Genomic DNA, 16,476 nt, shown 5'->3' on the forward strand with positions numbered 1-16,476 from the left:
CACCCTCGTGTCTTTTGATATCAAATATATCAACACGAGTTAATAAAAGTGGGAAAACTTCGAGGCTTGCCAAGGATATTTTCCACTTTTATCAACGAGTGTTGATATATTTGATATCAAAAGACACTCGGGTGAGATTCTCTATTTGTTGCATGTAGGTTGAAACACTGAAGAACGGCCCATACACTCGATTGGTTGTGGACTTGAAGGGCGTGGACCCTGATGATGCTTTCTCCACTGTCCCCTATGAGAAGGGCTTCACTCTGCTGTTCTACCTGGAGACTCTTCTTGGTGGACCAGGTGAGGCCATATGAGAGTCTGTTTGTTAAGAAACGTTTTTTCATCATATTTACAGCTTCCAATTACAATCTGTATCATAGGCAGAAAGACGGAATAGAGTAGCCAAGCATTATAACTATATCTCTTTACCCCTAACAGCTACATCCCCACCCTTTGTTTCTAGTATGCAGTCACAGAGGTAATACTCTAGTAAGGGATCTCAAACATGTATTTGGAACTTGGTGAAACATTCCATGCAGACTCAGGCCAGCTTAAATGCATGCACATTGACTTCTTTTTGTTTCTATTTTGGTCTCCTTGCTCTCTTTTCCTCTCTTTGTCCGTATTAATATTACTGCCCAGGGTCTTCTCGTTCCACAGATACAATATTTCCGCATTGGTCGGGTAGATAGGTCTTCAGCAACACATGCATGTCATAAAAGGCGACTCTGCTTGTCGTAAAAGGCGACTCTGCTTGTCGTTCAAGACGACTAATGGAATCGGGTGGTAAGGCCCTCTGACTTGGTTGATGCATGTCATCGATCCCAATTGTGTGGATCGATGTTCATGATGTCAATCACTGCATTGTCTGGTCCAGACTCAATTATTTACAGACCGCCATCATATAGCTGGAGTATTGCTGAGTGCGGTGTAAAACCAAAAAACCAAAAAAACAACCTGGAAGTATACTGACAAACAGTTAAAAATCACCAAATATTTTGATTTCTAAAAGTTTCATATGGCTATAGAGTCATTATTTTGGTGGTTTTGATTTATTTTAGTAATACTCTCAAATGCACATTTACAAGAGCGTTGTATAACCATCATAACACATGGCATGGTTTCCAAAGGGGTTACGTGACCAGCCCCTAATGCATTATGGTCGGAAATTACGTCTGAACCCACTTTGGACTATATGACAATATTTCTATAAGACAATACGAGTATATCCTTTAAGGCAATATGAGTATATCTTTTTGTTCCCCTGGAAACAGGACAGGGACATAGATACTTTTGTCTTCTTTGAATCAGTTGCCATATGTTGTCAATGGTATTAACTGAGTTTGTTACTCTTAGTTCAGATTTACTGATCGTAATGTTTTGTTTCCTTACAGGTGTGTTTGAGAAGTTCCTTCGCTCCTACATTGAAAAATTCACCAAGGAGTCGATAGACACACAGCAGTGGAAGGAGTACCTGTACAGTTACTTCTCTGACGAGGTAAGGAGAACAGGTGTACAATCTGCTGGGAGTCATTAACTTCAAACAAACATGGGCCTTGAGAAGATTGGAAAGTACAGGATAGACAGTATCATGTTGGAGTGTTTCGGCCTTGAGAAGATTGGAAAGTACAGGATAGACAGTATCATGTTGGAGTGTTTGGGCCTTGTGAAGATTGGGAAGTACAGGATAGACAGTATCATGTTGGTGTGTTTGGGCCTTGTGAAGATTGGAAAGTACAGGATAGACAGTATCATCATGGAGTGTTTGGGCCTTGGGAAGATTGGAAAGTACAGGATAGACAGTATCATGTTGGTGTGTTTGGGCCTTGGGAAGATTGGAAAGTACAGGATAGACAGTATCATGTTGGAGTGTTTGGGCCTTGGGAAGATTGGAAAGTACAGGATAGACAGTATCATGTTGGAGTGTTTGGGCCTTGGGAAGATTGGAAAGTACAGGATAGACAGTATCATGTTGGTGTGTTTGGGCCATGGGAAGATTGGAAAGTACAGGATAGACAGTATCATTTTGGAGTGTTTGGGCCTTGTGAAGATTGGAAAGTACAGGATAGACAGTATCATGTTGGAGTGTTTGGGCCTTGGGAAGATTGGAAAGTACAGGATAGACAGTATCATGTTGGAGTGTTTGGGCCTTGGGAAGATTGGAAAGTACAGGATAGACAGTATCATGTTGGAGTGTTTGGGCCTTGGGAAGATTGGGAAGTACAGGATAGACAGTATCATAATGAAGTGTTTGGGCCTTGGGAAGATTGGAAAGTACAGGATAGACAGTATCATGTTGGAGTGTTTGGGCCTTGGGAAGATTGGGAAGTACAGGATAGACAGTATCATGTTGGTGTGTTTGGGCCTTGTGAAGATTGGGAAGTACAGGATAGACAGTATCATAATGAAGTGTTTGGGCCTTGGGAAGATTGGAAAGTACAGGATAGACAGTATCATATTGGAGTGTTTGGGCCTTGGGAAGATTGGGAAGTACAGGATAGACAGTATCATATTGGAGTGTTTGGGCCTTGGGAAGATTGGGAAGTACAGGATAGACAGTATCATATTGGAGTGTTTGGGCCTTGGGAAGATTGGGAAGTACAGGATAGACAGTATCATGTTGGTGTGTTTAGGCCTTGGGAAGATTGGAAAGTACAGGACAGACAGTATCATATTGGAGTGTTTGGGCCTTGGGAAGATTGAAAAGTACAGGATTGTCAGTATCATGTTGGAGTGTTTGGGCCTTGGGAAGATTGGAAAGTACAGGATAGACAGTATCATGTTGGAGTGTTTGGGCCTTGGGAAGATTGGAAAGTACAGGATTGACAGTATCATATTGGAGTGTTTGGGCCTTGGGAAGATTGGAAAGTACAGGATAGACAGTATCATGTTGGTGTGTTTGGGCCTTGGGAAGATTGGAAAGTACAGGACAGACAGTATCATGTTGGAGTGTTTGGGCCTTGGGAAGATAAGAAGGAACAGGATAGACAGTATCATGTTGGTGTGTTTGGGCCTTGGGAAAGTACAGGATAGACAGCATCATGTTGGAGCATTTGACAAGAAATTTTGTTATGTTTTCTTGATTGACAGCAAAGGCTACCCATTCATTTTGCAAAATAATTTAATAAGAGCATGTTTCCAAATCAACCTTAATAAACATTTTATATCTTTTGCCTCAAGTTATTGGTCAAAAGAATCAGTAAGAGAAAGTGACTTAGCCTTGATTATATAGAAATCATGGTGATGGTATCAGATATCTTACAGAAGTCTGTCGTTATATGGGATAAGAACGCATCCTTACCCTCCAAAATCCCAAAATAACCAGGGTGACATTGTACAGAGTGATCTTAGCACTAAGGTGATCGTAACTCCCATACCTTAACACAGACATACGACAGTCGTAGTGCTAAGGTTGTTTTGTACAACGGCACCCAACACACTCTATAAAGAGGATTATTTTGTAGAAGTCCCAGACAGCCCTGAAGACAGTGGACTGGGATACGTGGTTCAACGGTCAAGGAATGCCTCCAGTCATACCAGAGTAGGTCATGGGTCATCTGACCAGTCACAAGTCTTTTTGGCATTTCATAGAGCATTTTAAGATAATTGAAAAAATCCCATTTTTCCCCCTCCCCACTAAAACCCAATGGACATTGAATGAATTGTCTGGTTGATCCAAGGGAGGTAATTAAAAAAACAAATGGTAATGGTGGTTATCTCCCTTTGTCCATTTAAATCACCATTGCCATGCAGGCCGAATTAACAAAGAATGTTTTTTAGACAACAATGAACTTGGAGTAGAATTTACTTATCTTTTCTACTTAATAAGTAAGGATACTGGTAAAGAATAGAATATCATGAGACCTTGATGACCAGGGTCCTGGAGCCACAGCATTAAAGAAACACTTCCTTGTAAAAATCATTGGCACAAAATTTTGTTTGATTGATCCAAGGGAGGTAATGCAGATGCAATGCACTCATGATTGCCTCCCCTTGGTATCACCACGCCCTGACAATGGTTGAGCTAAACGTTTGTTTGTCACTGAAAGGACATCGGTGTTATTTCTATGGATATTTTGTATTGCAGCTAATATATATTAACTTGTGGATCATCTGTTATTTCAGCTACGACACATCTTTGGCATCAGCATGCACTACATTGCGGGAGAAGTGGTGCGCAGCTTCCGACTCTGATCTGTCTCAGTTCAAAGCTGATGATCTCACACCTCTGTCGTCTATGCAGAGACGGGAGTTCCTGAGTCAGCTTCTCCAGCAGGTGAGCTAATGTCCAACCAGTAGCAGGTGAGCTAAGGGGAGGGATGTCAGTCAAGCCAGTAGTAGGTGAGCTAAGGGTAGGGATGTCAGTCAAGTAAGTTGCAGGTGAGCTAAGGGAAGGGATGTCAGTGAAGTCAGTAGCAGGTGAGCTAAGGGTAGGAATGTCAGTCAAGCCAGTAGCAGTTGAGCTAATGAAAGAGATATCAGTCAAGCCAGTAGCAGTTGAGGTAAAGAAAGAGAAGTCAGTCAAGGCAGTGGCAGGTGAGCTAAAGGTAGCCATGTCAGTCAAGCCAGTAGTAGGTGAGGTGATGGTAAGGATGTCAGTCAAGCCAGGAGCAGGTGAGCTAAGGGTGGGGATGTCAGTGAAGCCAGTAGCAGTTGAGCTAAAGAAAGAGATATCAGTCAAGCCAGTAGCAGGTGAGCTAAAGGTAGGGGTGTCAGTCAAGCCAGTAGCAGGTGAGCTAAAGGTAGGGATGTCAGTCAAGCCAGTAGCAGGTGATCTGAGGGTAGGGATGTCAGTCAGGCCAGTAGCTGTGTTTTAGCAGTCAGAAAGACAGGGTGGCATTGCACCACTTTCAGTACCGGTAATAGCCCTGCCTTAGATTGCATGGACACCAAGCGGGGCTGTAAGCATTTTGTCCATGCTTGAAATCAAACCCTTCTCGTTTTTGTGTAACAGTGTACCGCAATGCTTTCACCTTCAGATGGCCAAACTGCCCTCTCTTGCATGAAAAACTACTTGGAACTAAATTGTTTACTGCCCAAGTCAGAAGTGTTACAGCTATGTCGCTGTGCTGTCGATGTAGTTGAGTCAGGACTGAAAATATACAGTGGTTGATAGCATGAGCAAAGATCCAAACTGAGAAGCATGTACACCATGTGACTATTAACTTAGTGATATCAAATTGAACATTTGAAGCCCCAAACTAGGTTCATTTGGAAATTCAACATAGCATGATTAAAACTACAGGTAGTATAGCTCCATATTGAAAACACATTATGTTTATCTCCCAACTGTGTAGAAACAGGCATCACTGTTTGTGTATTCCAGCCACCTCTCTCCGTCACGAAGCTGCAGAAGATGCAGGAAGTCTATGACTTCAACAGTGTCCGCAACTCAGAAATCAGATTCAGGTGATGTATTGTTCAAAATATTAGTGGCAATATATTATGGGCATTGATGCTCTCAGATATTTTAGGGGGTGGTCAATCATATAAGGGGGGCATGGGTGGCCCAGTCGTTTAAGGCGCTGCGACTCGCTGTGCAGAGTTGCGTCCCTTGGGCACGCCAGAAACCTATGATTGTGGGTTCGATTCCCGGCTCGGCCCGATTATGTTTCTAGGTTTGTCAGCACCATACCCGTGCTCGTGGGTTTCACCAAGTGGTAAACGTCTGAGACCTGCATCACTTCGGGCTTTCCTCCAACATTAAGCTGACATGCCGTGATATAACTGGAATACTGTTAAAAGCGGCGTTAAACCCAACTCACTCACTCACTCAATCATCTAATGCACCATAATTCATTGTGTAAAGTTGTGTCCCTTATGCATTCTAGGATCCTATGATTACTGGTTCCCATATTGGCCATGATTATGATCCTTGTAGGTCAGTTTTTAGCTGTACTCATTCGTTTTTATCAAAGTGGTAAATGGCTAAGACCTTAATGGGGTAGTGGAGGTGTCCTGTGATAGGGTAGAGCTTGCTTTGTAACATTTCATGTGAACACTTGTAAGGGCTCGGCCCATTTCTATACTGGATTTAGGTGACTATGCAACTATCGGCATCGATTGGTCAGGCTCACAGTCCCATTGCTCTCTTTGCCCCTCTTTGTCCGTATTAATATTACTGCCCTGGGTCTTCTTTTTCCACAGATACAATATTTCCACACTGGTCGGGTAGATAGGTCTTCAGCAACACATGCATGTCATAAAAGGCGACTCTGCTTGTCGTAAAGGACGACTAATGGGATCGGGTGGTCAGGCTCACTGACTTGGTTGATGCATGTCATCGTATCCTGATTGCGTGGATTGATGCTCAAGATCTCAATCACTGGATTGTCTGGTCCAGACTTATTTACAGACCGCCATCATATAGCTGGAATATTGCTGAGTGTGGCATCAAACAACACACAAACAAACAAATATTATGGATTTGATATGGGGTGTGTTTGGGGAACCACTGCAAAATTTATTTTTATTATTATTATTTTTGGAAAAAATTAAAAGTCTTCCCCCTCCCGAAGCACATTTGTAAGTTTAATTTTGTATACATTTATTGAAAAGATGCACCAATAGTTCCACATAATAGGCATTATTGTATCCTAATTTAACACAGAATAATGTTGCAGTACAGTCTTTTTGAAAAAAAATTATGTCTCTTTCAGATGGCTGAGGCTTGGTCTTCTGTCTCACTGGGCTGATGCCATTCCACGAGCTATTCAGTTCGTCACAGAGCAGGGGAGGATGAAGTTTGTGCGACCACTCTACAGGTAATGTGCACATTAAACCACATGGGAATTAATGGGTTGAATAAGATGAAGAATAGGTAGCAGAACTGACTCGGGATCCAGATTAGGATAAAGTGGTGACCATATTCGACTTGGCTGATTGAGTGTGATCGTGACCCGCTTGAGGGTCATCATGACCTAGCTGACAGAGGGTCATTATGACCTAAATGATTGAGTGTCATCATGACCTGATTGAGTGTCATCATGACCTAGCTGACAAGTGTCATCATGACCTAAATGGTTGAGTGTCATCGTGACCTGGTTGAGGGTCATCATGACCTAGCTGACAGAGGGTCATCATGACCTAAATGATTGAGTGTCATCGTGACCTGATTGAGGGTCATCATGACATATCTGACAGAGGGCCATCATGACCTAAATGATTGAGTGTCATCGTGACCTGCTTGAGGGTCATCATGACCTAGCTGACAGAGGGTCATCATGACCTAAATGTTTGAGTGTCATCGTGACCTGCTTGAGGGTCATCATGACCTAGCTGATAGAGGGTCATCAAGACCTAAATGATTGAGTGTCATCGTGACCTGATTGAGGGTCACCATGACCTAGCTGATAGAGGGTCATCAAGACCTTAATGATTGAGCATCACCGTGACCTGCCTGAGGGTCATCATGACGTAGCTGATTGAGGATCATCATGACCGGGCTGTTTTAGGGACATTGTTGAGCATTATCATGAATGGGCTGACTGGGGGTCATTGTGACCTGGCTGTTTAAGGGACATCTAGACCTGGCTGATTGAGGGTTTCCATGATGTTGCTGTTGTAGGGTCATCATGACCTGCTGCCTGAGGTCATCCTTACTGGTCTGATTGAGTGTCATCATGACCTTCTTGATTGAGAGGTCATCATGACTGGGCTGTTGAGGGTCATCGTGACCTGGTTTTGTTTACTGTCTTCATGACAGGGCTGATTTTAGGGACCATGATATCATGACCTGACTGATCGAGCATCATCATGACTGGGCTGATTAAGAGTCATCATGACCTGGATGACAGAGGGTCATCATGACCTGGCTGATTTAGGGTCATCACGACCGGGCTGATTGAGTGCCAACAGGACCTGGCTTTATTGAGAGTCATCATGACCTGGCTTTTTGAAGGTATGCCTTATTGTCAGGGGCGGTCGGGTAGCCTAGTGGTTAAAGCATTCCCTCGTCACGCCGAAGACCCAGGTTCGATTCCCGACATGGGTACAATGTGTGAAGCCCATTTATGGTGTCCCCTGCCGTGATGTTGCTGGAAAATTGCTAAAAGCTTATTGCTTATTGTCAGCATATCATATTTTTTCACTCATTTTATGTATACGTAGATCATGTACATTTTGTATACAGGAAGTATAATTTGTGCCTAATTCTGAACCATTTCTGTATGTACCATAAGTGACGTTAGTGCAAAAATTTGAATAGCTCATTGATGTGTTACGTTTTGTTGTTAAGTTTGATATTCTAATTATTCCTGACAAATTCAGGTGAGCTACAGAGCATTGTGGATCTATCTTTTCAGTTATACTAGTCTGCTACATGATAAAAAACTTAATATGCAATAAACAATAGTGAAATGTTGTAATGGATGGTAGGTCATGTAGTGTCTGGGAACAAGAGAATTAGGGGATATTCATCTCTTTATCACACTCATAGCTTGAGGAATTGTTTAAATATCAGCTTCAACTCATATACTGTATTTGACATAATAAGCGCCCAGGCCACTGTTAAAATTATAAATAGGGGCCTCTTATTAGAATATTATTTTGGTGAAAAAACAACAGAGTTGAAAGTTCGTAAACTTTGTCGTTTATGCTGACAGCCTGAAATGTTTATATATGACAGATATATTTTTCCAGAATTTAATTTCCCATAACTGAGGATGCGTATAACACACGTATTATACACGAATAAATAAGTCTTGTGTACATTCATCAATTAGAAGGGGTGCTGATTGGGATTTTCACAAGCAAACATATTAGCAAATATTGCCATGAGCGCTTATAAGACTGGGGTGCTTATTTCATTGAATATGGTATGTTTTGATTACTTTTCTGTAAATTCAGGTTCACAACATATGTCAAATACCGGATTGTATCAAGTGAATTCAGTAGTAATGATAAATGTATTAATATAGCAAATATCAGCCAAGGCTTTAATTATTATTGTTTTGTGGGGATTCTGGGTCAGAATAGCTTCCTGGTCCCTTATACTTGTCATAGGATTGGTTGTTGGAACAAATGTAATATTTTGGACAATATTTTTTAGTAAAGTACAAATTCTAAAACTATTTGGGGTTAAGTCCTATCCAGGGTTGGAACTCACACTCTCAGAGTGAGGAACCTTATGATTGTTGTTTTGTTTAAAGCTGCACCAAGCAATTTTCATATGACCACGACATGTCAATAATCTAGCCTGATGTTGACTTAATTGGAGATTGTCAGTGTGTGTGACTTGGCTAAATGTGTGGCTTCCTACCCTGATGGTGTACACTATTGCTCGTGTCTTCAGTCACTGGATTGTCTGGTCCAGACTCCATTATTTACAGGCCGTCGTGATATTGTTGGAGTATTTCTGATTGACACATCAAGCAACATTCAATCAGTTAAAATTGAACATTTAAAATCGAACATTTAACATAAGGATTAAAGTTGTTCATGCAGGCTCTGGGAGATAACCTTTAAATCAGAGGTTTCAAACAGGAATCCAAAGTTTCAAATCTCTGAATTCAACACACAGTCGCTTTATCGCTTTCTATGATTAATAATTCAATGTGAATTCTTTGGTCACAGTGAAACTATCCTCCTCAAATGAAGTTAAAGAACACTCAATGTTTCATGTGACTATTTTTACTATCTGTCATTAAATCGTATGAAAAAGGGGGCACGGGTGGCCCAGTCGTCTAGGGCGCAGTGATTCGCTGTGCAGAGTTGCGTCCCTTTCGGCACGCCAGAAACCTTTGATTGTGGGTTCGAATCCCGGTTCGCCCCGATCATGTTTCTAGGTTTTTCAGCACCATATCTGTGCTCGTGGGTTTCACCGAAGTGGTTAACGTCTGAGACCTGCATCACTTCGGGCTTTCCTTCCACATTAAGCTGACCCGCCGTGATATAACTAGAATACTGTTAAAAGCGGCGTTAAACCCAACTCACTCACTCACTCATATGAAACAATTGAGTGTTCTATACCTTCTTTTGAATAGTATAAATAAGAGACTATGCATGACTGAAGTCGGAGTTGGTTGTAAGTTCTAATTCCGGGATCAATGGTCTTAAATATACCTTATAATTTTTTCTTTAAACTCTTTGAGATGTGGAAGTGAAATCTCTTAAAGCAGACACTTTGTAAACACTAAACATACAAGAGTGAGTGAGTGAGTATGGTTTTACACCACTTTTAGCAATATCCCAGCATTATCATGGTGGGGACAACAGAAGTGGTCTTCACACATTGTACCCAATGTCCAGAATCGAACCTGGGTATTCGGCGTGACGGGCTAATGCCTTTACCACAAGGCTACCCAACTGCCCCAAACAGACAAGAGAAATTGTGTTTTCTGTCTGAACTTTATAATCACTTTGCTAAAATGCTCTTCTATTTGCTATGCTGTGTTTCTTCTGAAAAATAGTTTCTTTGCAATGATGCAGGCATTAAAACAGATTATGGTCAAGCATAGATTCAAATTCTAATACACGGCATGATCATTTATCATTTGTTTGTTTGTTGTTTAACACCACACTCCAGCTACATTATGGCGGGCTGTAAACAATCGAGTCTGGACCAGACAATCCAGTGACTGACATCATGAGCGTTGATAAAGACAACATACAATAAACCAATTCAGTCAGCCTGACCACCCAATTGACTTTGCCAGGAACTATCTGTTCGATGATCATTTATGAAGAAGTCATAATATGAAAGCATTTATAAAAAATATCGCATGAAAGAACTTTATTCCTTCTTATAAACAAATCTAGGGAGCCTACATTTCTACATTAAACCAGATATTTGGCAGCAATTAGTTTTCTAAAACATTTTCAGAGAAACGTCCTCATGATATATGCCAATAAGACTTAAGTATTGTAATTTTCTTCATTGATATTGTGTGTGTTTAAATGTCAAATGGAAACCATTCTTACTAATGACTCATGAGACTTCCAATTGTTTCATATTGGAGCCATCGTCCCCATGTGTTTAGTCAATACAGGGATGGAATTTAACTCCATGTCAAAAACCAAGTCCAGCAAAAGGTTACGAGTCCTTGTGAAATAAGAAAAAAATGTGAATCTTTAATGTGCCATTAATACTTTCAAATATAAGACTTAATCAGAATATATGGATCAGGTGTACACAGGAATTATTCATAAGGATAAAGACTCAACAGGATTTGTTGAATGTCAATTGCCCGGATTTGATAGCAGGTATTGAGCGGCAGACAGAAAATCTACAACATTTGTCATATTACTTAAAGGCCCCACGGGCTATAAGAATTATAATTTTCTTAACCTGAGGTAATTTCTACTAGCCTTGGGCCTATGGACAAGCATTAATTCTTAGATAGCCAGATTCTTAGATAATGATATTATAGTTAGTATTACTCAAAACAAGTTCAGGACCACCCAATTTTTTTATATTACTGTAGTTGATTGGTCATGGCAGAACAGGTTAATTATAGTTATATTAAAGAATTGGGTGGTCCGTGACTTTTTGTGTGTGGTGTAAACCTAGTTCTTAGTTGGTAAGTAAAATCCTGTTTGCGTTTATAGCCTTGGCTGTGTTTCAGATCCATCAGCATAAAACCACAAGAGTTATTTCTGAATATATGAGTGAAATGTACCTCTTTTTCTAGAGACATGTATGCATGGGAAGAAGCAAGACAGCCTGCTATTGACAACTTCCTGGCTGTCAAAGACGAAATGCACAACACCACAGCTGGTCTCATTGAGAAGGAACTCCACCTGAAATAGACAGTCAGTTTCACAATCAGATGGTCATTTTACACAGGGATAAATTCACTTAAATGAAGACCATACCAAGAAAATCACAGCACATGAAATGGATCATATCTGTCACGTGATTGATTTTACAGGTGCTTCAACATTGAGACGGTTACCATGTTATTTGTTGATGGAATCCCGTAATTAAGTAATTCAATCTTATAGTGGTATTGTTATACTTCAAAGATTATGTTAAGTCAAAAATATTATTTTAGTTTTTGTTTAATTAACACCAGCAGTGATCAAAGCAAGCCTATATTTAATCAAAGGTCATTATGTCAGTAAGAATATGAAATTAGTCTTAGGATGGCATCATATTTCCCATCCCATCCCATATTATGTAATATTATTCCAGAATAATAGCTTTTTATCATTTCTTGTCACTTTTGAAATCAAAGATCAAAGTGAGTTGTAGAATTCTAATTTCTATTCTACATATTGACATTCTAATCCAGTGTATATCAGCATTATAGAAGATGATAGTCATGCTTTTTCTTGAGTAGCCCATCCAATTTATGTTCTTGCTTCAAAGGAAAAAAAAGTCCAGACCTTTTCTAGGTTTGAAATGAAAGAAAACAGGATGGTCAATTATCTCATTGTTGAATAATTTTCACACTATTTTACATGTCCCACATGCAAGAACTATCTGTTTATAAGAGTTTATTTGAAATAAATTATTTTGAATTACTGAAAATCATTTTGTTTTGTGTTGGTGTATTTAGTTTTTGGACTTGCTCATACAGACAGCTTGACTTGGTGCTCATACTTTCAACCACTGGTTTGCTGGGACAGATGCAGCCAGCTTGATAGGCTGGAATATACTACTCAAGTCCCGATAGGGATAATCAGATGTGTCACTCTATTGCCATATACACTTGACATACGAGAATCTGTTTTGTGTATCATGGAAAGATATCCCTATCAATACTGGAGTGGTATATTTTTTTTGAACGCAGGGTGAGCAATAGACAACATTCACTCTCTGAGTATTATCCCCATGTAATGTACAGATATAGTAACAAGCAAACACGAGATGACTTTATTGTTTTGTTGATCTGGTGGGTTCTGTAAACACTTGTTTCAAGCTGTGGAAATTTCACTTTCTACATTACTGAGAGTGAGTGAGTCACTTTTACACAAATTTCAGAAATAACAAAGTAAGGAAGACAGTAGTGGTTTGGGAAATGTGTGGCATGTGCCGTCCTGGGCAATATATTACGGTTGTCTGTAAATAATCGAGTCTGGACCAGACAATCCAGTGATGCATCAACCAAGAGAGCCTGACCACCCGATCCCTTTAGTCGCCTCTTCCGACTTGCACTGTCGCCTGTTACGGCAAGCGTGGGTTGCTGAAGACCCATTCTTGACTGCAACTGTGGACGATCCTATATAGGTGAAACATACCGCCTCATCAACACCAGAATCAAAGTGCACAAAACTTCAACCATCAATTCAGACAGCAAATCAGCCATCTCGGACCATATCAGCAACTGTCCCAATCACAACTTCAACTGGGACAACGTGCAAATCCTCTCCAACAACCCCCAAGAAAGAAAACTAACAGAAGCAGTCCACATACGCCGCCAGAAGCCATCAATCAACAGAGATAAGGCTATTTCATCCCATCCGCCTACAATGAACTCCAGCAATAATGATAATCACCCCACCTGTATACTTATCCTGTTTAATTATACCCCTGACCTAAAAGGTCGGGGGTATATAGTTATACCAAGGTTCCGTCTGTCCGTTCGTCCGTTCTCTTAAACTATTAAGTGGATTCATCTCAAACTTAGTACATATAATCTGTGTCATATGGAGGGGTGTAGCCAAAAGAAAAAAAAATGTTTTTATTAATTTTCCATTTGTTTAAAGAATTTTTCAAACCCTAACCCTATCCATTATTTAATTTGAAACTACTGACACACTAGGCGGGTCGGGGGTAGTAGTGAGCCACGCTCACTTTTGCCCTTTTTGGCTTCCTCATCATGTGTTCTCTGTCCATCATGTTGTTACAGTATTATCCTTCTGTTGTCATTACTTAACCTACTCATGTTAATCTCCTTCATGTATGCAGTTTCTGTTACTGCTAATCCTCTACCTACTACAGTAAACTACGGTTATAACGAGCTCAAAGGGACTACTATTTTTAGTTCGTTATAACCGTTGTTCGTTATAAGCATATATACAACATAACTACAGCAAATAGTCGGGACCAAAAAGTTAGTTCGTTATATCCGTCAGTTCGTTATAAGCGTGTTCGTTATAACCTTAGTTTACTGTATATATATTCTGTACCATGTTCATCATCAGTCTTAAGAATTGCAGTTAGATCCGCTATCTGTCATAGATCTCCTAAAGCAAAGAGGCGCAATAGCGATGGCCAAACTAACTCTATTTCCGAGAGATGGACAGCTACTCGAACGTATATAAACAGAGCAGCCAAATATGAAATTATAGCAATACAAAAACAGAAATTCTGTGATTCCCAAACTCACAATAGATATGTGTACCCTGCTCACACACAGGAGTCCCATGGAGGGACAGGTCAGCCGAAATTGCTTAGGCAGAAGGCGACCTCTTAAAAAACATCATCATCAATCTTGCTTGACAACGGTATTAGGATCAATGCCAAAACATCGCCCTTACAGTAATTAAAGTTGTTGTTATCCATAAATTGTGCCTACTTTGTCATCCGTCAATGCTTTTCAAACAATTTATTCCAACCTGGATCTTCACAGGTACAGTGACTCATTGAATGAGATTGGTTTCGTAATTGTAAAATAAAACATACTTTTATATAAAATACTTGAGTGTAGAAATATTTCTATATCTGAATATACACGAAGCCAAAGAAGTGCAGGGCGGATCTGGCTGATGGGGGATGATGGTTGAGGTGTGTGACCTTAGACAACTTCCATGTTAACTACGCCCTCAACCAAGTCATGAAAATCCGGATCCGCCTCTGGTTCAGGCACGATCTCACTGACCTTCACCTTGATCTCAATCTGACCTTCACCTATTGTTATTCATTCATGACGAAGATGGAAGCAGACTAATTCTATATAGGTATCTTTTAGAACCTAATCACTTTACATCGTCATCTTTGCTTCAGGGTATAATTTGACAGCAAGGTACACATAACCTAAACGCCATCACTCATATCGAGACTCGTCAGTCCGTGCTGTCCATGCACCAAGACAGACACATGAGACACAAGACAAGCAGGAGTACCACGCTATGAGGGCCCGAGCAGACATAGCCTCGGGTGCTGGTGGAAACTATCGGGGTTAAGTACGACCTAGTTCTACGTTGGCGTGTACAAACCGTGTCTCTGGTTATAGCCCGGTGTCTGGTGGCACGTGTCGATTCTGTCTGGACAATTGTCAGCCCAGTAACTGACAGCTGCCAATATATCATGTCTCGCTGTCCTATTAAAACAAGGATGTCTGTTGGTGCCGACACTTGTTTACTTTTGTCTGGTGCAAGGAGAGATGAGGATGGGGATGGACAAAGTGTAAATAAAAGGGACAAGACCATTTCCATAATCATAAGAAATCTCCATTATATGATTCCGGTTATATCATTAGCATATGTTTGTTAATCACTATCAAATAGTGTTTGTTTGTTTGTTGTTTACAAATCCGCGATTATTTTTTTTCAATTACTACAGTGCCATCTATAAACAATAAAACAATCTTTTTAAACAAAATACTCCCCGTTTCCAAGGAATCATCCCCACTCTCCGCGTCCGTTGATCATGCCGTTGTGCGGTTCCCAATCGGTCTTCACCTTCATGAGATCCCCAGCAGCAATTATGTTTGGTTCCTTTGGTTACAACCAACAGAAAAGTGTTCAATTCGTCCACTGCTGAATCTTTTAAACTGTTTTGAAGGAACGTAAACAGTGTGAAGATAAGTAGTGTTGTTTGGATGTTGCAATCGACGAGGACCAGATTCTCAATCCGGGGCCCAACCCCGAGCCACGTCTAGACGTTGCAATTAGTACCATGTGTGGAATTAAGACACTGTCTGTGTTTATTGGGATAACCAGTTCTAGCCAGACCTGCTTGGACAATGAAACTAGAGTCAGCGGGGAAGTTGTTTTGTTTGAATGTTTCGGTTCAATACTACTCGGACTGCAACAACGGTGCACTTTACTGAACTTTCATCTAACGTTTCATAGTCTGATGCACAAAGATGAATATCAAATATCTCATTATTAACATTAATAATATCTATTTGTATTATACCACATGGTTACAATGCGTAAAGCCCATTTCTGATGGGCCTTGTTTTATTAAATAACCAAACCCCGATCGGTGAACTAGCTACATGTAAATACAAGCTGCTTTATGAAAGTATAAAAATATCTCGTTTGGTACATATCGTTACCGGGGCGGTTGGGTAGCCGAGTGGTTAAAGCGTTCGCTCGTCACGCCGAAGACCCGGGTTCGATTTCCGACATGGGTACAATGTGTGAAGCCTATTTCTGGTGTCCCCCGCCATGATATTGCTGGAATATTGCTAAAAGCGGCATAAAACCATACTCACTCACTCACATATCGTAACTGTGGTTAGTTTGTAGGAACGAAACGGCAACCAGTCATCCTCCAATGCACTTCTGTTACCGTGAGGATTCCGGGTAGAATTGATCACCAGTATCCTATCTTCGTCGAAAGAGGCGATTTAATGGAGCGGA

At 40.6% G+C, this 16,476-nt stretch overlaps 1 protein-coding gene across 2 annotated transcripts in view; it reads left to right on the forward strand.

The window, feature by feature from the left end:
* LOC139445208 (leukotriene A-4 hydrolase-like) overlaps positions 1-12,439 on the forward strand; it is a 32,393-nt gene extending 19,954 nt beyond the window's left edge. For both annotated transcript variants that reach the window (XM_071226339.1, XM_071226338.1), the window contains exons 10-16: positions 159-300; positions 1,395-1,498; positions 3,465-3,541; positions 4,126-4,276; positions 5,327-5,409; positions 6,660-6,764; positions 11,631-12,439. In XM_071226339.1, the coding sequence (XP_071082440.1) occupies positions 159-300; positions 1,395-1,498; positions 3,465-3,541; positions 4,126-4,276; positions 5,327-5,409; positions 6,660-6,764; positions 11,631-11,748 (780 nt within the window). In that variant the 3' untranslated portion in view covers positions 11,749-12,439. The remainder of the gene's footprint in view (positions 1-158; positions 301-1,394; positions 1,499-3,464; positions 3,542-4,125; positions 4,277-5,326; positions 5,410-6,659; positions 6,765-11,630) is intronic.
* Positions 12,440-16,476: the final 4,037 nt, after the last annotated feature.

Source organism: Haliotis cracherodii, unplaced genomic scaffold (assembly GCF_022045235.1).
Source record: "Haliotis cracherodii isolate W230 unplaced genomic scaffold, xgHalCrac1.p SCAF_6, whole genome shotgun sequence".
In the NCBI taxonomy this organism is placed as follows: Eukaryota; Metazoa; Mollusca; class Gastropoda; order Lepetellida; family Haliotidae; genus Haliotis; species Haliotis cracherodii.